At 49.1% G+C, this 20108-nt stretch overlaps 9 protein-coding genes across 9 annotated transcripts; 5 read left to right on the top strand and 4 right to left on the bottom strand.

Annotated features, from left to right (window-relative positions):
* Positions 1-472: 472 nt before the first annotated feature.
* On the top strand, positions 473-2784 carry N7447_010926 (putative C2H2 finger domain protein; the record flags this gene model as incomplete). The annotated part of the gene is made up of 5 exons (XM_057235188.1): positions 473-478; positions 534-1207; positions 1266-1529; positions 1581-2189; positions 2250-2784. 5 exons carry the CDS (start codon positions 473-475, stop codon positions 2782-2784), a joined length of 2088 nt encoding a protein of 695 aa, XP_057080506.1.
* A 178-nt stretch (positions 2785-2962) lies between these two features.
* On the bottom strand, positions 2963-3404 carry N7447_010927 (uncharacterized protein; the record flags this gene model as incomplete). The annotated part of the gene is made up of 3 exons (XM_057235189.1): positions 2963-3018; positions 3079-3205; positions 3264-3404. 3 exons carry the CDS (start codon positions 3402-3404, stop codon positions 2963-2965), a joined length of 324 nt encoding a protein of 107 aa, XP_057080507.1.
* Positions 3405-4679: 1275 nt separating this feature from the next.
* Positions 4680-4982, bottom strand: N7447_010928 (uncharacterized protein; the record flags this gene model as incomplete). The annotated part of the gene is made up of 1 exon (XM_057235190.1): positions 4680-4982. The coding sequence occupies one exon, from the start codon at positions 4980-4982 to the stop codon at positions 4680-4682; it is 303 nt and encodes a 100-aa protein (XP_057080508.1).
* A 137-nt stretch (positions 4983-5119) lies between these two features.
* On the top strand, positions 5120-10090 carry N7447_010929 (chromatin segregase YTA7; the record flags this gene model as incomplete). Its single annotated transcript, XM_057235191.1, has 2 exons — positions 5120-7139; positions 7194-10090. 2 exons carry the CDS (start codon positions 5120-5122, stop codon positions 10088-10090), a joined length of 4917 nt encoding a protein of 1638 aa, XP_057080509.1.
* A 516-nt stretch (positions 10091-10606) lies between these two features.
* On the top strand, positions 10607-11597 carry N7447_010930 (Sec63 complex subunit SEC66; the record flags this gene model as incomplete). The annotated part of the gene is made up of 3 exons (XM_057235192.1): positions 10607-10712; positions 10820-11127; positions 11226-11597. 3 exons carry the CDS (start codon positions 10607-10609, stop codon positions 11595-11597), a joined length of 786 nt encoding a protein of 261 aa, XP_057080510.1.
* A 1365-nt stretch (positions 11598-12962) lies between these two features.
* N7447_010931 (uncharacterized protein) lies at positions 12963-13247 on the top strand (the record flags this gene model as incomplete). Its single annotated transcript, XM_057235193.1, has 1 exon — positions 12963-13247. The coding sequence occupies one exon, from the start codon at positions 12963-12965 to the stop codon at positions 13245-13247; it is 285 nt and encodes a 94-aa protein (XP_057080511.1).
* Positions 13248-13459: 212 nt separating this feature from the next.
* N7447_010932 (pentatricopeptide repeat protein) lies at positions 13460-16039 on the bottom strand (the record flags this gene model as incomplete). The annotated part of the gene is made up of 1 exon (XM_057235194.1): positions 13460-16039. The coding sequence occupies one exon, from the start codon at positions 16037-16039 to the stop codon at positions 13460-13462; it is 2580 nt and encodes an 859-aa protein (XP_057080512.1).
* A 166-nt stretch (positions 16040-16205) lies between these two features.
* N7447_010933 (uncharacterized protein) lies at positions 16206-18657 on the top strand (the record flags this gene model as incomplete). Its single annotated transcript, XM_057235195.1, has 8 exons — positions 16206-16265; positions 16317-16529; positions 16587-16660; positions 16713-16947; positions 16997-17136; positions 17189-17462; positions 17512-17633; positions 17682-18657. 8 exons carry the CDS (start codon positions 16206-16208, stop codon positions 18655-18657), a joined length of 2094 nt encoding a protein of 697 aa, XP_057080513.1.
* Positions 18658-18812: 155 nt separating this feature from the next.
* Positions 18813-20019, bottom strand: N7447_010934 (uncharacterized protein; the record flags this gene model as incomplete). The annotated part of the gene is made up of 5 exons (XM_057235196.1): positions 18813-19438; positions 19497-19633; positions 19690-19750; positions 19801-19920; positions 19977-20019. The coding sequence occupies 5 exons, from the start codon at positions 20017-20019 to the stop codon at positions 18813-18815; spliced, it is 987 nt and encodes a 328-aa protein (XP_057080514.1).
* Positions 20020-20108: the final 89 nt, after the last annotated feature.

The raw sequence follows: 20108 nt of genomic DNA on the forward strand, positions 1-20108 counted from the left end.
TGAGCCGTTATTGAATGTTAACTATCAGCCGCATGTTTATGGAATATATTCACAATTTAGCGCTGTTTAAAGAGTATTTGCCCGGGTGAAGATGTCGGGCTGTGGGCTGTGCAATCAAGGGATGACATGTTGCATTCCACGCTGGCAACACGCGAGGGTGAACTTTGTCTTAGCTTTTACTTCTTTGGATTTCTGTATTGCTTTTTTCTTCCTTTTCTTTTTTAGATTATATCCTTTTTGAGCATACTTCCAATGCAGTTTCGGTTAACACATTCCAACCCTTGAATTGTCTATCGCGTGGTGAAGTCAACCGGCTCGGGGCGAGGGTGTGGAGATTGCGTGTCTCTCGCGTGTAGGGTTTGGCATTTGCATGCGTGAACCTTTTAATACTGTGCCCCTCCCATCTGACTGGTTATTTTCCCTCGACTTTACGAACATTATCACTTTCTTTATATTACATTATTATATAGCTATGGAGGTTCGTGCCCTGCTTACATGACCCCGCGGCTGTCAATCTAACTCTACTCTACCAGGAAACACAGCTGGGCTGGAATGACTCCACAGATATCCTTCAAGGCATCATGGTTGGAAACGAAGGACACGATCTGTCTGAACCTAAATCCTCAACTCTCCCCTTCGACGCCGCAAACCCACTACTAGACCTCCAACTCGGATCACTCGATCCAACTCTTCACCACTCACTCTTAAGCCAGTGGCCTTCACACTCCCGAGACCTATACTACTCCCAGTATACTCACTCCCGTCTGACAGGCGACCAAGATGCCTGGAATCCGCTGCTGGTCACCGGTGTCCCAGCCACCTCGTCCATCCCACATATGAACATGCCTGCCCAGATGCCTGATCAGGACTGCTGCTTCTCGCAACAGTATAGCGAGCCTTCTGAGAGCGGGAGCCAATATATGGATAGCTATCACTCTGCTGATTCCGGGTACGGTGGGGCTAGCTGTGCGACGCAATCTGTTGTTGCTTCTTCGTACAACATGGATTCATCGAGCCCACAGATGGACATGACAGACAATATGTCCGCTGAGTTAGGGCCTTCGTTTGACCATCCTAAGTATGGATCTGTGTCTGAGGCATCGTACACATCGGAGTTTATGGGCTCGCCATCGCAGCTGGTTGATGCCTCAATGCGATGCGAGCATCCATCGTGCAAGTGGGTTGGGAAATGCCCCTCGGACAAGAGGTATGTCCTGTTATTTGAAATTTTTAGCATTCTGATGATAGGAAACTAACTTTCACAGGAAACACGAGGCTCGCCACAAGAAGTTGTTCAAATGCGACGTGCCAAATTGCCCGCGGAAGGACGGGTTTGGCACCATCAATGATCTTGCCCGTCATAAGAAGTGCGTTCACAATAAAGAGCCCGAGCGTGGGCCCAAGATGATGTACATGTGTTTCGGGACAAACTGCCCGCGTCCTAACAAGAGGTGGCCGCGCTTGGATAATTTCAAGCAACACCTGAACCGGATGCATCATGAAGAGGATGGGGACACACTCCTGAAAAGGTAAGTTTAAAAATGACAGATCCAATGTTCCAACCACTAATTTCTGAACAGGTCCATGGATTGGTATGAAAAAGTCATTCTCCGCCGTCCAGAACAGAGCCTCGACAACCGTAGCCCAAGAGATAATTCGGCATTCGAAGCGCAGGAAGACGAGATGTCCGTCCAGTCAACCCCCGATATCGAGCCAGAATATGGTTCCAGGTCGCAACAGGACACCGATATCTTCACATTTGGTGCTGCCACGCCGAGACCCTCTCAATATGGTATGCCGTCTCTCGTAGACTCTGTACCTTCTCAATTCCCCGCTTTTACCTCTCTGGGGTTGTCCACGAGTCAAACCTCACCCACTGAACGAGGGATCACAAGGCCCGATGGATCAGTTACAGACGCAGCTGATAATTTAATCAACGCCATGACGAAAATGATGAACAGTCGCGGGCGGAGATTAAGTCAGAATACCGACGAGGGGATCGACCTCGAGACTGACGCAGCTCAACTTTCCCAGCCTCAGCGGCAGATGCTGCAAAAGGTGCTCTCGGTGGCCTTGGAACGATTATCTGACGACAACGAAGCCACCGCACAAGATCCTGATAGCAAGAAACACGGCTGGTTCCAATGTGACGCGTGCCCAAAGCAAACCCGGCTCCGCTGTGAAATGAAGTAAGCCACCTCCAAACCCCTCCGTATTCTGATCACGGTATTAACCATGAACGTCATCAGGAAGCACCAAAAGCGTCACGAACGACCCTACGGCTGTACATTTCCTCACTGCGCCAAGTCATTTGGCAGCAAAGCCGATTGGAAGCGCCACGAGAGCTCCCAGCATCTCAGTGTGCCAAGTTGGTTCTGCACAGAACATGATATGCAAACAGGCGCCTCATGCGAACGACTGTTCTATCGACCCGAGACATACACCCACCACCTGCACCAGCATGGGGTCCATGAATATCAAGTGGCAGCTTCGACTGGCAATAATCGGCTCGATCTAGCAGGCCAGTCGCATTTCTGGTGTGGGTTCTGTAACTGCAGAGTCCCGCTAAGGAATCATGGCCCCGAGGCCTCAGATGAGAGGTTCAATCATATTGATATTGAGCATTTCAAAAAAGGAGAGAGAGGTCAGGACTGGCGATTCCCGTCTTCTTCGCTTGATCGAGACGAGATGGATCAGACCAAGCATATTGCCGTACAGACTTTTGACCATAGTCGGAAAACTGCAGCGACTGGCGAGCGGAAGCGCAAGTATTCTGCGGCGTGAGATGCTAGGTTTTTGAGTATTGACATCCTGGTGTCGTAATATAATAAGAATATTCTGCAATGTTTGGTTTATTTAGATCATCAAAACAATGTATCTCCAATCCTGGAAGTGTCATGGCATTATTCAAAGCCACAATATAATATGGTACAGGTTATCTCAAGTGTTCTCAAGATCAGATTCATTTCTGGGTGCTAGTCAACTCCCGGGCCTCTTTCTCTAACACGGCCACTTTCTCTGTGGGAAAGGTGAGCGACATGCATGATGGGGTAATGCATTAACTTTTGTTGATCTCACCATTCTTTGCCACCTTGATCTCATCCATCTCCAATTTCAACCAGGTCCAATAGAGGACTTGATAGACGAACACGCCCCCCAAGAAGACCTTGGCAAAGGGGCCAGTAAAGGTTCGATATTGGTTCATCTAGGTAGGGAATCAGAATATTCCAATTTAACATTACAAAAAAAAAACCTGTACATACCCCTTCCTTATATGCACTTGGCTTCTGAGATGAGTTGGATATGGCTTGTGTGGAAGTGAAAGTGCGTCTGCTCATGGGAGCTCGAGCGGATTGAAAAGCCATCGCAGCTGCTGTAAGCCGACGAGCTGAGTGTGAAAACATATTGTGATTCAAAGCAGTTAATGCCTTCTTTTTCGTTGATTTCCAGGGACACGAGCTAGGTGATGTTGAAGTTCGCGTTCCATTTCGGGTATGGCGGCTTGGCGTTGATCCCTCAGGTGTCAATTTATTGGCTTTCTCATAATACATCGAAAATAAGTCGAGATAGAAGCTAAGTACATCTTTTCAACTGCCACATGCTTACTCAAAATGGACCTGAAAGCATTGCACCACAGAAGAGAAGGGCAACATTAGAGATGCGCTGAGAGTGACTCTCGAGAGCCCAGATACGAAAGATTATCTTCTCACCTTGTCGCGCGCTTGTTAAGGGATAACAACGTTGAGCATGTCGATCTGGCGCCAAAGCGATTCAAATGGAGAAAAATTATCGGAAAGATCTAGATGGCTACTCGTGAAATGATGCTTTTGATACTATTGCTTAGAGTTGGAGATGCAACGGTTGAGCTATAGAGCTATAGACACTATAGATAACAGAATTCATTGCTATTCCAAGAATTATTATTCCCGCAAAAAGCAGTTTGATATCAAGATGGCAAACGCCAGAGGCCTTGTCAAGGTAGATATTGGAGACACTAACCTATGAAAGATGTTAGTGAAAGCTTCTTACGGCTTTCATAGCCTCTTCGGTACGACATGGATGAGATTTCATCAATAAAGATGTCATTATATCAAAGCTGGAGATACAGTATAAGACAAATTGAACTAGAAAGGTGGCAGTATATATTCTTGATTGGCTTGCATGTCCTGGAGTTTAGATCTTCAAGGCAGCACGAGCCACCGCTGAGTCAGCGGCACATGATATCAGGTCCAGTCGAGAGCGTCGCAGAAAAAAAGGCAACGGAAAGGAAAAAACAAAGGGCCCTATTCTCGTCTTCTTCATGTCCCAAATTGCCCTCTGACACCTCCTGTCATCATTGTATCGTGTCATCCCCCCACCTTCATCAATCCTGAATATTGCCGTATTGGGCCATCAAAATGATCGAAAGAATCCATTTAACCAATTCGGGAGTAGAATGAAGCACTATCATAGCTCGATTCATGGGGGCCTTGATTCATGGGCTGAAGGGTGCCAATGGCTATTGAAGCAATTCCCCCCATTGAGAGATGGCACGTGCGCTTTGTTGACTAATGGGGTGCGCCACAATAGGTGGCTGATCCATTCAGGCAGTCAGCCCCATTGAGCGCGAGTCCTTTCCGCCCTTCTTCCCTGAAGTCTTTGTTCCTCGAGTTCCCATCGTCTTCTACTTTCTTTTACTTTCAACAATTCTTCCCGTGTACTGCGGTTTTGTCCTGGTGGCTGATAGCGTTCCAACCCTTTTGTTTTCCCACGCGTTCCCGAGTCCGTGAGACCCTTCCACCTTTGCCCCAATTGCGCTCCACCACCGTGCCGTCTCCGGTAACATTGATCAGCGATTGTCGGGAAGAAAGTGTCAAGGTTGCTGCTGTGACAGGCATATTCTTTCCCTTTGATCGAGTGGTCCAGCTGTTGCTGGCGACAACTGAACCATTCGTAAGTGTTGTCCCTCCTGCCCGCATCGCGCAACGCCGACGGCCCGCCATTTATCTCTTTGTATCTTGCTCGTTATCTTGGGCCTTCGACCCCTCTCACCGTGTCCTCGTTGAACTCCCCAGATTGGAGCAATTTGTGCTGACTTTTGTGGTTTCAAAAGTGATCCCCTAATCACCAAAACTGCGCCATGGCTCGTGGCGCAAAGCGTACTCTGGACGAGGTCGCCATCAAGTCCGACTCCGATGACGAGGACTACAGCGACCACGCTCGCTATTCGCGTTCGACCGGCCGGAAGTCGAAGGCAAGCCCCAAGAAAAAGTCGCGGCCGGCCCCAAAGAAGAGACGACGCAGCTCAGACGACGGTCTCACTTCAGAGGATGAAGACCTGTCTGAGGATTTTGACTTCGATGAGGTGGAAGAAGAATCGGAGGAGGAAGTTGAGCGCAATGTCAGAGGAACGGCGCGTCGACGGACCACCCAGAGCCGTCGCCCGCACTACGGGGAACCCGATTCGGACGAAGAGCTGATCAACGATGATGGTGAAGATGAGACTGGAGATCCTTCCCCACGCAAGAGCGCCGTCATCAAGTTGAAGCTCCCGCCCAATTACTTGGCTTTCTCTAAACGTGTAACCCGCCGTACCCGTGATGCTTCAGAGGATATCTACGCCCTTACCAACTCTGGTCGTCACATACACACCGTTGGGCGAGGTACACATACTCCAGAAGCCGAAATTCCAACACCGTCTCGCCGTATTGCGAGAGTCGACCGCATGGCCAAGCGCACGATCATTGATGAAGAGGATGAAGACGCCGAAGAGCATGAGGATGTCGAGCGTGTCATCAACGAAACGACTATTCAGGGCTCGCAAATGGAAATAGTGGAAAGTGACGTTCCTCAAGGCGGCGGTGAAGGTGATACATTGCCAGTGAATGATGGAAACCACGACCCAATTGACGAGGAAATGCCGGATGAAGACGTCGTTCCTGAATCAGAAAATGGCGATGCAAAGAATGATCATTTCGAAGACACCGAGGAACTCCCAACAACTCGGCGACGAAGCAGGCTCTCACACGAACAAGGTCCGGAGGAGACTGCCACGCAAGACGCGGAGACGAATGAAGAAGCACAACTACGTCGATCCAGTCGTAAGCAGCCATCCCGAAGCTCACAGCGCAAAAACAAAAATGAAGAAAGTGATTTCGAGCCAGAGGAGGAGCCGTCGAATGATGAGGAGGAAGACTCTGAGCCTGAATCGCGTGCATCTCCCCGCAAAGAAATCCAAGCTCGCGAGGAAGCCGAGGATAGCTCTGCCAGTCGGCGCCCTGGCCTACGCCAACGGCCTTCTCGAACCCGCGCACCCTCAGAGGAGGCAGAAGAACTTGCTGAAGAACTGGAAGACCTTACTGGTCGTGCCCGTCGCCGTGCGAAGCAAGCAGTCGTGTACGAGAAACCGCGTCGCAACCGAAAGGACGTTGATTATCGCATCATTCGGCCTGAAATGCACCAACCTAATGAAGACACCGATAACGAAGTGACCGGCTCTCCATCCCGGCGTGGTCGCGGAGGTGGAGGCTGGCAGCGAACTTTGTTCTCCACATTAGGTCCATTCGGCGGCGGTGGTAATTCAGCAATTCTCGGTATTCCTGGTGGCCCTACTGCGGTCGGCGGAGCTGACAGCGATAGCAGTGATGATGAAGGTGCCCAACAGCCAAATCGCACTGGTCTTGCTCCTGGTGTTGGAGTTGCAGCTACTCACAACCAGTCGGCTGACCCTGCTCAGAATTCGTCCGGCACGCCTGCAAACCTCGGCAAGTTCAATAACAAGCAGGCTTTGGCTGACGCAGATCCCCTTGGAGTTGACATGAATGTCAACTTTGACCATGTTGGTGGTTTGCAAGGGCACATCGACCAATTGAAAGAGATGGTTTCTTTGCCGCTCCTGTACCCAGAAATTTTCCAGCGTTTTAAAATCACTCCTCCTCGTGGTGTTTTGTTCCACGGTCCTCCTGGTACCGGAAAGACGCTTATGGCTCGAGCTCTTGCCAACAGCGTTAGCTCAGAAGGACGCAAAGTCACATTCTACATGAGAAAGGGTGCGGATGCATTGAGCAAATGGGTCGGTGAGGCTGAGCGACAACTTCGGCTTCTTTTCGAGGAAGCTCGCAAGAATCAGCCTAGCATTATCTTCTTTGATGAAATTGACGGTAAGACAAACCCTTCTGAACGCATCGTTTGCCGTCGCTAATATTTTATATCAGGTTTGGCTCCCGTGAGATCGAGTAAACAAGAACAGATCCATGCCTCGATTGTCTCAACCTTACTTGCGTTGATGGACGGCATGGATGGTCGTGGTCAAGTGGTTGTCATCGGTGCCACTAATCGACCTGACTCCGTTGATCCTGCTCTTCGTCGCCCTGGTCGCTTTGATCGTGAATTTTATTTCTCGCTGCCTAATATCGAGGCACGTCGTGCTATTCTTGACATTCACACCAAGGAATGGGATCCTCCTCTTCCAGGCAACATCAAAGATGAACTAGCGGATATGACAAAGGGTTATGGCGGTGCTGACTTACGAGCGCTTTGCACTGAGGCTGCAATCAATGCCGTACAAAGAAGATACCCCCAAATCTACAAATCAGACCAAAAGCTTGTGATTGATCCGAAAACAATTGATGTCGCCCCCAAAGATTTCATGCTGGCAATCAAGAAGATGGTGCCCTCTTCAGAGCGGTCTACTTCATCTGGTGCGACTGCCCTCCCTCCGAACATTGAACCCCTACTTCGTCATCCATTATCCGAAATCAAGTCTTTGCTGTCTGAGATTCTTCCACAGCGAAAGAAACTTACTGCTCTCGAGGAGGCTCAATATGAAGAGCCTGACGATGGTGCAGGCTTTACCCGAGAGCTCCTTTTGCAGGAGTTTGATCGATCGCGTGTCTTCCGACCCCGACTGCTCCTTCGGGGCCCCCACGGCATGGGCCAGCAATACCTTGCGGCCGCGCTACTGCATGTGTTTGAGGGCCTGCATGTGCAGGCCTTCGATCTGCCCACTTTGCTAAGTGACTCAACCCGCTCCCCAGAGGCAGCTGTTATCCAGCTATTCACAGAGGTCAAGCGACATAAGCCGAGTGTGATTTACATTCCCAATATCCAATTGTGGTTCCAGACTGTCGGGCCTACTGTCATTTCTACCTTCATGAGTCTTCTGCGGTCGGTGCCACCTTCTGATCCAGTTCTTTTGCTTGGTATCCTTGAATCACAAGAAGAGGAAGTGGATGATGGTTTACTGAAGAACATGTTCGGCTTTTCCAAGAAGAACCAGTACGATCTATCCGCTCCAAATCATGATGCGCGTCGTGAATTCTTTGGGAAAATTATTGAATTCGTCAAGACTCCCCCGAAAGGATTCCCGAACCCCGAAAATCGCAAACTTCGTCAACTGGAACAATTAGAACTCGCGCCACCTCCACCTCCCAAGCCCAAGGCGGAACCCACCAAGGAGGAGATAAAGGCCCAGAGGAAGAAAGATTACATATCCTTGAATCTTTTGAAAACTCGAATTCAACCTATCATGGATCAGGTCAAGAGATACAAGCGTTTCAGGTCGGGCGTGATCGATGAATCCCAAATCCGATACTTGTGGGAGGAAGAAGATCCCAACATTGTTACCAGCGATCTTCCCCCGGATCAACAAAATACCTTCCGGCCTTATGAAAAAGCATATGACAAACATGGTGTGTTGGGTCTTCGTGAAACTGCCACTGGGAAGTTCTACTACAACCTGGAGATCGTGACAATTGAGAAACGCCTTGCAAACGGATACTACAAACGCGCTATCGACTTTGTGGCGGATATCAAGCGAATGGTCAAAGATGCTCGTCAGACTGGTGACCCAGAACGCATCCTGCGGTCGAGCGAACTTTTGACTAATGTCGAAGTTGATATTGCTGGTGTTATGGTAGCCGAACCAGCTCTCATGGCAGAGTGTGAGCAGGTTTATCTGCGTGAGATGGCTCGCGAAAAGGAGGCGGCCGAGCGTGAGAAACGTGCCCAGGTGGAGAACGCAGTTTCTCCCATTCCTGGGCCTACTAATGTGTCGCACGGTAACACTGAATCGGGCCTTTTGACTGGCTCGGTCCAACTCGAGGAGGCGTTCCCTGATGATGGGGATGATAAAAAAGCAGCCTCGCGCCCCGTAACTCCCATATCCCAGTTCAAGAGTTTCGCCAATGGAGATCATCAAGGCGGTGGCTCGGATCTCAACGAGTTTGGTTCCCATGCTGTCGGCGTGAGCAATGGTACCCATGGAGATAGAGATGGCGACATTTTCATGTCCAATTCTGATGATCACTCGGGCAGTAGAGACACTCAGGGAAGCTCATTCGGGCCGTCTGCGCAGCCGAAGCCTCCTTACTCCCACACTGCCCCTTCTCAGCAGATTCGTCGAGAATCTGGTCTTTCTAGCTTCTCTCAGCGAGGCCCTATGACCCCAATGGCTCCCGGATCTCAGCCAGCCGATTATACCAATGAAGCATCCACTACTCAGACAACCTCTGACAAGAAATCCTCCGAGCATCTGTCAAATCAAACCTACCACACTCAAAGCCCTCCTGTCTTGAGAACCGAATACCCCGACCTTACTCCATATCCCGATCGTATTTCGCAGGAAGACCACCTGCCTGACACGCAGCAAAACGACAGCAGCCAGCCTTCTCCACATCCTCGGGACTCACTGCTTAGCAATGCAGACACCCAGGAGAACAGTGGTTTGAATGGAAGCCAGTCGCAGTCGAAGCCACAACCCCCGCTGTTCGATGCACCCAACATGCCAGGAGCCAATGCTTCGGCTAACCTGCAGTCGATCCTGAATGAGGAACCCCATGAGCCATTCGTCCTCGATCTTGAGGTTGTTGAGCGTTTGCACACGCAGCTGACCCTGTCAACCAGCGGCTTCTCAGTGGAGCAGCTAGAACAAATCAACACCAATCTGATGGACTACGTGTGGCACAAGCGTGGAGAATGGAACCGTACTCGCGTTGCCGATGGTCTTGGCAAAACATACAATGCAGTCCTGGAAGATATGCAGGAGATGCAAGAGATCGGTCCTATCAGCCAACAGACTAAAGAAATCTTGGCCAACCTGAGTTTCCAGTGAGAGCTATTTGATGGGTATCCCACATAGTTTCCACCCTTTTATTTTTTTTTGTCCCTTTTCTTACTCTGTCAATATGTTGACTCGGTTCATATTCCCCTTTGATCTGGCGATGGTTTCTTGTTTGTTTGTTTTTTTTTCTCGTTTCTTTGTGGCGAGATGGATGGACCGGGGGAGCAAATGTGTCAATCACCAATTTTCTTAATTGTTTATGCAAAAATTAGTTTTAGCGGGTCATTTGACATCGGAAATGTATGTAGACTATGAGGAAATACTGGTCTTAAAATGTTCTTTTTGTAACTGTGTTTATAAGATCTACCACTTCATATACTTGGGGAGTGAACATGTGACGCGACCCACTAAACACCCTGGCCTTTCGAGCTTCACCTTCGCCCACTTCAAGGCCCTTCTTTTCTTGGATTTCACCTTCATACTGGTAATGACAGCTTGAATATTTTTGTCTCCTCCGGACCTTCAACCCTTTGATATACCCCTGTCCCAAAAAACCACATCGCCGCAATGTTCGACGTAGACTGGCTCAGTCTCGCCGTCCCAATTGCCTACCTAGGCATTCTATTGGGATCGCTTGCCACATTCTCCTCTCTCTATCGCAAGCGCAAGTCTCGTATGTGAAATATCCTTAGAACCCCACAATCTCTCTACATCCAACCATTTCGCGCGCCGGCGTGTCCAGTTGTCCTTGGCTAATATATGATTTGTGAATAATTCTAGACAAGGCAGCATCTCTAGAGCCATGGTTCCCTGCCCATCTCCAGCGCGATATCTACTTTTCTCTCCTCCACCTTGAACCCTCTACAACTTCCACAAATGAGAAGGCCCCCGCCATTCCCGACTCTATATTCAAGGCTTCTCTTCTCCGTCGCGCAGCTGAAGACATCCGTCGCATTATGGCACTGCGCGGCCAGAAGCAAGCTCTCACGACGCTCGTTCAACGCGGTAGTGTCGGTGATGATCTCTGGCAGCGATTCCAGCGCGCGGAGAAGGAGATGGAAGACGAGGTCAAGGATGTGGTTTCAGAGGTATGATGAATCCCGTTCTCCATCGCCCAATAAATCATTGTTCTTGGCGAACAAATGATTATATATACTTTATGCTTTGCTAATCAAAATCCAAACAGGCAAACGCATACGTCCCTGGCTGGGGCCAGACTATCTTCCAGTCCGCCAACGAAATGATGAATAACGATATCTACCGCAAGCGCATGGACGATCAGCAAAGGAAATTGGCAGAGGAGCGCCAGTGGTGGAGCAAAAAGAAGACCAGTATCCAGGAGGGATTCATGAAAGAGTTGAATGAGGGCTCGGCGGCTTCTACCGACGCAGCTAAGACTACTAGCACAACCAAATCCTTCGAGGCTGCATCCGCGACGCCTGCTGCACCTGTTTCTGTCCAGGGCAGCGATGACGATGCCGTTCTTGTGGAGGCGGAAACTTCGAATACGCCTGCTTCTCCGCCAAGCGCAAAGAAGAAGGGTAAGGGCAAGAAATAGATATGCATTGTTTCTGGTGTTATTTGTACTTTCATGGTTCGAAATACACTATCATTGTTAGGGGTTTTGGGGCTACAGGTTTTTTATGAGGAATTATATTATTGTACCAGTTATGGGTGAGCTTGCTCAGAAAGCCTATCAAAATGACTCCACGAACCGGCCAATTCAAGGCCAGCTTCAATTACGACCTTAGCGACTGGTCGCCACCGAAGCATTATCCACATGAATTCAAGAAAGAGTTGCCGCCGTTCACATTGGAGATTTTCCTCAGGCTGCTCTAAAGTTCTTGGGTATTGGAACGTCTCCCTTCTAATTACCTTAATTTCTTTAGTATCGGGAGCGCTAGAGGACTGGGTTCTTTTAGGTAATGTACCTTCGGTATCAAAGGAATCTGTAGTATAGCTGTTCTGCAGCATCTCTCTTGGTGTTCCAAGAAGCGCAATCATCTCAGCGATGTGAGTGGCGTCCGAGTGTTGCTTCTGTGAATCTCTGCCGTAAAATAGACGCCCTTTTAAGAACATGTCCCCAACAATCTTCCGACTAGGATTGGATACCTCTTCTCAAAATCAGCTAGGATTGAAGGATCTTCAATACCGAGTATAACAGTATTTTCTTGTATGTCTAGAGAGAACGCGTTGAGGAATAATAAGAACAAATTCCAAAATTACCATACCATCGTGGATAATGCCTTCATTGTGGAGGTAATCAAGAACAAGTAGAAGATGAAATAAAGTCAGTTACGCTTTCGCTGCGAATTGGGACCGGAGATCATATAGGAGCTTATGCCTAGAGGCTGCACAATGCATTGGTAGAATCTGCGAGGAGGGCGAATCCTTGAGCGTCGATCTGGAAGCTATTTAGCGTTCGAACCAACATACCATCATGGGATGCACTAGACCCTGCACTAGACGTGTTAAGTTACTTGGTCACCGAGAGCCTGGCCATGGAGATACTAATCCATCAGGCTGTGGCCCGTCTGGACCAAACCAGGGTGATCATCGACGGCAGACCTCTCTCCAGGATTCATAGTGGAGTCTTGTTCCGAGGTTATACTCAGAGTCTGATATACGAGCTCATTTGGCGAAAGACTGAAAAAAATAATAAGAAATGAGTGATATTGGGGGTTTTAAAAGGTAAAAATAGAAGGGCAAGGCCTAGGGTATGAAGACGCTTTCACCTTCTAGGGCTTGTAGTGCCCAGGTAGGATTTTCTTGCTTTGGACATGGGCTGGCAGAACTGGATTCTTAGGCTAGATTAGACTGGTTAGGTTAACTGACCTAGGAGATTGCAGTTCTCGAAACGGATTCTATCGGACAGCTAGCCAAGCAGCCGTGTATTCTTCCAGGACTGCCATTGAAAGTGGAAATGGGTTATAACCTGAGCCTGCAGATTGGGGATAGGGATATCTGGCTATGGGTTGTAGTTGACTGGCGTAAGACATCATCGGTTGTGGTGGTGTATCCCAGATCGGGATATGAGATGGGTGTGGATCTGGCTGGGACGGAACGGTGCTCTAGGGCATCCAGTACACAGCTCGCGGGCCAAGGACTGGTTGAGGCGGGTTCCCGCCAGACCTCGCCTGGGCGAAAAGGGCCTGCAGGTCGTGCAGCGACATTGAGTTGGTGGGATTTCCGGTCATGGTTCAATTGAATCAAAGATTATCGGGAGATTGGATATCGACCCATCGTCTGGCCGTAGAGGGAGAAAGCGAAACAATGTACATAAGTACCTGTGTTATGTCTAAATACAAAATAATATACATAGCCAGAATTTGGGAGTAAAACCAACCTGAACCAAACGCCATTTCCCAAATCCCATGCAATGAAGCCAAAAATAACTGGAATGCTCGGTGATATGGTCAATTACAGAAGCTTGCTATCGCCTACCCCCATGGGAACCCCCAAGTCGATATGTTCGGCCAACATCTCCTTCGCCGCCACCTCGAGTTTATTTTCGACTTGAGCTGGATCCAAGGCATCTGCTCGGCTCATCACAATCCGTAGTAGACTAGCCATGATCTCCAGTTGGTACTGTTCCATCTCACGAGGATCCAGCTGTTCAAGACTCAAACCTTGCAATCGCAGGTTTTCGGCTTTGCGGTCACCCAACAGTTCTAACAAACGGGTGACTTGGCCAATATTTTCTTTGCTTCGTGGCGTCGAAGACAAGCGGCGGAGGCGTCGTTTCGGTGTATTGGCTGGTACACCAGCCAGTCGTGCAATTTGAAGTACTATCATGCGGGCGGTGGTATCATCAGGTGTGAAGCCGAAGGCTGAATGCATCGAGTGTATGACGACCAATGTGCCGGGGATGTCTTTGGACAGACAGAAACATCGCACAATCTGATCAAATAGAGCTCTAGGAATCTGTGCTTGGGTGGTTTTCTGAGTGCGAGGAGATAACTGGGAATACCAGGATATCATGTTGGCATAGAGCTGACGTGCTGATGGAAAGCCCGCATCGAAGGCAGTACGCCCACGGTCGTATTGGAGCTTGGCACAGTCCCAGAGGCAGGCGTATGTTTCCACGTCGGGCTGGATGGCGGTAGACATTGCCTGGAACTTGGTCCATAGATTCTTCACGTCTTGCTTCCGGAGCTCTGCGTATAGAAGGTGATTCATGAAGTAAGAGTTCGGCTTGATATGTGCATCCCCAAGGGACTTGACCAAGTATTTGACCATGTCGTCGTCGCCTCGACGTGTGTAATGAAGAAGAAGGATAGAGAAGGTCTCGATGCTCGCAGGCGGGACCTCTCTCTGCATAAACCGAGGCATGCGTACAGATTCTGTCTCCCCATACTTGACTTGAAGTTGAGGAGAACTCTCGGCTGGTTGGTATCGTCTCCATACAACATCGATGCGCTTCTGGATCATGGCCCACCCAAGTCGCTCTGCCTTATCGCGTGCACTTGCGTTCCCGTCACGGAACCAGCCCGCAATAATTCCATTCAAATGCTTGCTATCAGGCTTGACACACCGCTCATACATAAGTTCAATGACTAGAGCAGCAGAGTCGACCTCGCCCATACCAATGAGCTTCTTCATCCAACTTGCGTAGAAGAACCGATTCTGGAACTGGCGGGGCAACACCTTGAGCGCGGACAAAGAGACCTTGTTCACTTCGTTTTCGTTGATGCTCGATGCATGTAGGTTACCAGCCAGACCTAACGCGGCTTTGTACAAAGCAGTCGAGTCATTAGCCGGATCTTTTCCAGTCACCATCATATCCTTGAAAATTGCAACTGCAGTATCCAATCGACCGGCTGTGAGAAGGGCAATGCTGATCTCGTCATAGTCTTCCATGGTCATATCCGAGCCCAGGAATGTCTTCAGCTGCAGATAAAGTGCCCAAGCCTTTACTTCAGCTTCCTTTCCAGGCAGCCTTCCCCATGCTGTGATGACAGGGATAAGTACACGTGGCTGACGAGTTCGATCGTTTGCCAGGAAAGCCAAAGCAATATCTTGAGCTCGTTGTGGGTTGTTGTCCGCAGCAAATAATCGCACTCCGAGCTTCCAGTATTCTTCCAAATCCTCCTTCTTCTGGGAAAGCTCTGCTTGATATGCCTCCCACTGTTCGAGTGCAAGGTTTGTGGAGCCACTGTCATGTAGGGATGTGATATAAAAGAGGATTTGAGGTGTAGCAAGTGTTTGACCGATAGATGTAGCGTCCCGGACCAGGGTTTGTAAATGTGTTGAGCGTGTAGCCTGGTCGGACTCTCCTGTTGCTTGTGAATCCCATATTGTTTCGAGTGCCCCCTCGGGCATTATGGTCAAAAAGCCGGGGATGGTCTGCTTGCATCGTCGGTACCACTTCCATAAGTCTTGTCGAGCCCGCTCGTCTGACATCTTTTCTTGGAGTTGTCGTAGGGAATTGTTGAACTTTATAACGTAGGGATGAGACTCTGCCCCTGCGCGCTTTGCTGCGGCAGATCTCCTGGCAGCTATTCTTCGCCGACTCTTGACGCCATCCTCCCAATTCTCCTCTTCCATCGCAAGGCCTTCGAACTCCTCTCGTAGCATATCATCAAGCTCTTTGTCGAAAACCTGATCCAATCCGGGCTCGTCTGCAGGCTTGGGATTTTCCTGATCAAATTTTCTTAGAGCTTCTAAAGCAATTTTCCGGTCTTCTTCCGGCAAACTCTTGATGAAAGGGCTGTTGGGAGCGAAAGGTCCCTCCTCCAAAACCTTCAATTCATCTTGGAGCTTCGCGAGCTCCTTTTTGACCTCATCTCGTTCCTCCTTATCTTCGGCTTCGGGGTCGGTTTTGCGTCGTGTTTTGCTCTCGAGGGATTCTTGTTCGTAGAACGTGACTTTGTCATTCGGTCCGCCAAAATTAAGACGCCGCGGAGCTACGGCGGAGAAGACCCGGCGTGGAGCGCGTGTCGATGGGCTGTGGGCCACATGCTGACACCATCGGGCTCTTTGAATAGCCTGGCGCAGCATGAAGTCTAAGTCAATCGGTCATCGAATGCGACCAGAAAAGTTGGAGAAGTGAAGAAGTTCAAGTTCGGAAGAGAACCAATTATCGCCTGATTAGGTTTAGCGCCTGTCGCGCTTCCGCCCTTGAAGTCATCCCCATTGCGACAACCAAGTTCTTTCGAGCAGCAGCATGGATACTGATGGTTTGAACGATACCTTGGGCTTGTCAAATGACAAGTCCCAAACCCTGGTTGGTCTTGAGATCTGATCCTTGGGGTTGCGCGTTAACAAATCATCACAGGGTGCGTACGTCTACCAACCGCCCAAACATGGAAAATCAGCAGGCGAACGACCTTCGAAGCGCCGCAAAGTCTCGTCGACGGCCGACAGAGACAATAAATCTGATCGACAGCGCTTTGTGCCCCTTTTGAACGGAGACGAGAACGCTGAGTCCGTCCAATGGCGATACGATACCTATCAGGAGCTCTGGTCGAAGCAAGAAAACAAGATCCAGGTCAGTGAAGCAAGATAACAGGTGGTCAAAGGGATAAATTGCTCACTGGCTCTTAAGGATATACTCGAGGATGTCGACGCTGGAGTATTGACTGATGTGTTGTCCTTTGTCAGGGACACCTCACCTCAGACGTATGTTCCTATCCCAATGCGATCCATGAACATGCTCTAACTAGGGATTTAGGTGTGATGGATGTATTCCTACAGCTTTGGTGACCGTTGGTTCGAACGTGTCCTCGCTCAGCAGATTGCTATCGCGGCTTAATAGTCAATTGATATCGACCGAAGAAGGCAGTGTCGTGGTGTTGGAATCAGGCGATGCCCCCAATTTGAAAACGACATTGAAAAACATTATCCGAGCTACCGTTACAAATACGGATGGTAATGATGGATATCAAAAGTTCCTTACGGATCGTGCTGTATGTGAACGCACCAAAACATCAGATTATCATACTAACCGTTCACCAGGGACCTCGACTTCTCGGTTACGATTTAGATCTTCTTCACGATTATGTGCAGAGAAAGGGGACCAGGAAATTGGTCCTAGCTCTTCGAGATAGCGAGGCCTTCGACCCTGGCCTTTTGACCGATCTCTTGTCTCTATTCAAGTGCGATTGACATTCCAGACTTTGATCGATATCCTAACTGACCTTTTACTAGATCATGGCTCGACCGTATACCGTTCACAGTCCTATTGGGTATATCTACCTCTGTAGAGCTGTTCGAAGGCAGACTGCCTCGCTCGTGTGTTGCTCTCCTTCGAGGAAAGCATTTCGAGGTCCAAGGGGCCGGAAACTGTGTCGACCGCATCTATGAAAGTCTACAGACTGACCCAGACACCAATCTTTGGCTGGGTCGCAATGTTACCAGCACTCTGTTTGAGAACACAAGTGACTATTTCCAAAGTCCAGAGGCATTCAGTCGCATGGTCAAGGTGAGAACTACCCCCAATAGTATTAAATACAGGAATCTAATTCATACAGTATGCATACATGTCTCATTTCTTCGCAAATCCTCTGGCAGTACTATTAGCCAACCCGGGTTCTACAATTCTCGCCCAACCCCTGCTTTGCGAGTCTGTCAGAAACCTGCCATCATTCCGAATGTAAGGGTCTCCAATTTCTGAGTTATATCTCAACTAATATGATCCCAGGTTCTGTGAAGATCTAGTTGAAGAAGGCTCCATAAAGCAAGTCCGAGATATGCTAGAAGATGACGAATATCTCATTCAGGAGATGCCCAAGTACCTGGATGCAAACCAGCAAAGAATGCGGAACATGTTCCAGGCAGTTCGTGTCGTGCATGTCTGCCTTCAATACACACAGAACGCAAAAAAAACCAATGTGTCGGACCTTTCTATTCGTGCACTCTCTGGCGAATTGTCAGAGTCCACTATTGTGGAAGAAATGGTCGCCACGGCGAAGACTTTAGATTCTGACAAGCTGGATGAACTCCTCGTGCGTCTCCGGAGATTTCTCATTAGTCCAGAAGCCGATATGATTCAAGAAGATCTCAAGACTTTATTGGAAACGTGCACGGGGTCCGGTCCACTGCGCAGTGGATACAATATCAACAGCACCGTCACAAAAACCACTGTCGTCCAGCAGCGTATTCGGCTAAGCAAAGGCCAAGCCGATCTCTCGGAACAAGCCGTGGAGTATACCAATATCGTCGACCGACTGGTTGCTCTCTTACAAGTGCACCTCACTGAAACCCTTATCAACCCACAAGATCTGTTTCTACATGAAGCCTTCCTGTTTGATCTGCGAAATCCATTGAAAGAAACATTCGCTCCTCGGCCGCGCTTTGCAATTGAGCGCGCCCTGGCTACTCCTTTTGATTACCTACTTTCCTCGTCGGATGTCACAGTGACTAAAGTCTCAGCCAAGCAACCCACCACCGCAATTCTTTATCAATTGTACCTTGATTCGGGCGCTCTGGTGAATGTTCATGATCTCTGGCAGGCTTTCTATGGTGTATTTGAAACCGAAGAAGCGAATGGCTGCGATGACCGAGTCGTAATGTCTTTGTTCTATGGCGCTCTCTCAGAATTGAAGGCATTTGGTGTGATCAAGAACAGTCGGAAGAAGACAGACCACTTGGCCAAATCAGCGTGGATGGGGCTTTAGTTTTATATTGAGGTTCAAATAACATTCATGGCATATCATATTTCTGGCGTGGGGTATCATGGACATAAAAAAGAAATACAGTAGCTGAATAGTTTTGAGATCAGAGACTTGGTGTTGCGAAGTTGAAGATCATAGAGAGCACGAACTCACCGAGATCAATTAATAGGTCGTTGGATTATGTCGTCATTGCCGATTGGCCGTCCGCCATCGCTCAAGACCATAGCTTCTCTTCTGCGCCGGCGAAGCGCTTGTTCTTCGGCACTTCCCTCCTGAGGTCTACGCGGAGTTCGTCCAAAATTGCCCCCAGCCTCATCCGCATCTACCATCCATACATCACTGTCCCCGTCGTCCTCATCATGATCATTTTCTTCAATCATGCTGCCCATCAGTCCATGTTTCCGCAGCTGCTTGACCCCATCTGGGTGCGAGGAAAGCGCACTGAAAATCGCGCTCATGACCACGTCATCTGACCACCATGTTTTCATGAGAATCACCACATCCCGCCGGCGGGAAGGCTCAGCTATTGCACACGGAAAGGGATATCTGCAGAGCCATCGACTGATGATTCCCGCTTCTAATGCGTCGGGTATGTTCTCTAGCAACAAGACATTCAGGATGTTCAGCGCCTTCTTCTCTTCCATCGGCCGTGTCTTCGGAAAAATTGGCGAATTGGTCGTAGATGTCTTCTCCACGTGTTCTTCTAGTAAGTTGCAAAGGCAGTTAATAATGGCCGTAAAGGTGGGTACGTCGGCGAGTCGAGTGCAAATCGAGGTTCGAGTGACTGCAGAATAGTATAAACATTCATATACTGTCACAATGAGGCAGAATTGGTAGCATACGGGCTCGGTTGGAAACTAAGAAGTTCAACGCATTCAGAGCTCGGCGTTGGTGAACCTTGTTCTTGGAAACCAGTTCTTCCAATAGCAGATCACGAGTATCTCCCTTGGTAGATCGTTCTGAAATGATGCGCAAGGCCCTGAAAAGTATTAGCTGATGCACAAAGTGGTTTGAAAAGATGTCGTCTTAGCGTACGCAGCTCGGAGGTCATGGCTTGTGCTTTGAGAAAGCTTCAAGAGCGTGTCTAACTTGAGAGCTATAGGATTCGTTAGTACAGTAACATATTGCATATAGATATCTACACACCTTCTTCTGTTCCCTCGCTAATGATCTTGTCTTCCTTCTCAACATGTTTGATCTCTGTCAGATCAACGACTTGGCGGAGGTCTGTGGCGATACCGCGGATGGCAAAGAACAGTGAGACGCCTAAGTAAGTTAGTCATCTGAGCTGAGTTCACTTCACCAGGTGAATGAGTCCATACCTAGGCAAAGCCATAGCACACCATCCCCAGAAAAGGGAGCCATAGTGGTTGTGTGAGTTGGAGATAGCGGAGAACACAATCGGCAGAATCTTGATCGGCGCAGGCCGCGGAGGCGGTGTGCCTGATTTTTTT

Source organism: Penicillium robsamsonii (assembly GCF_028829455.1).
Source record: "Penicillium robsamsonii strain IBT 29466 chromosome Unknown utg000008l_segment0_segment0, whole genome shotgun sequence".
Lineage (NCBI taxonomy): Eukaryota > Fungi > Ascomycota > Eurotiomycetes > Eurotiales > Aspergillaceae > Penicillium > Penicillium robsamsonii.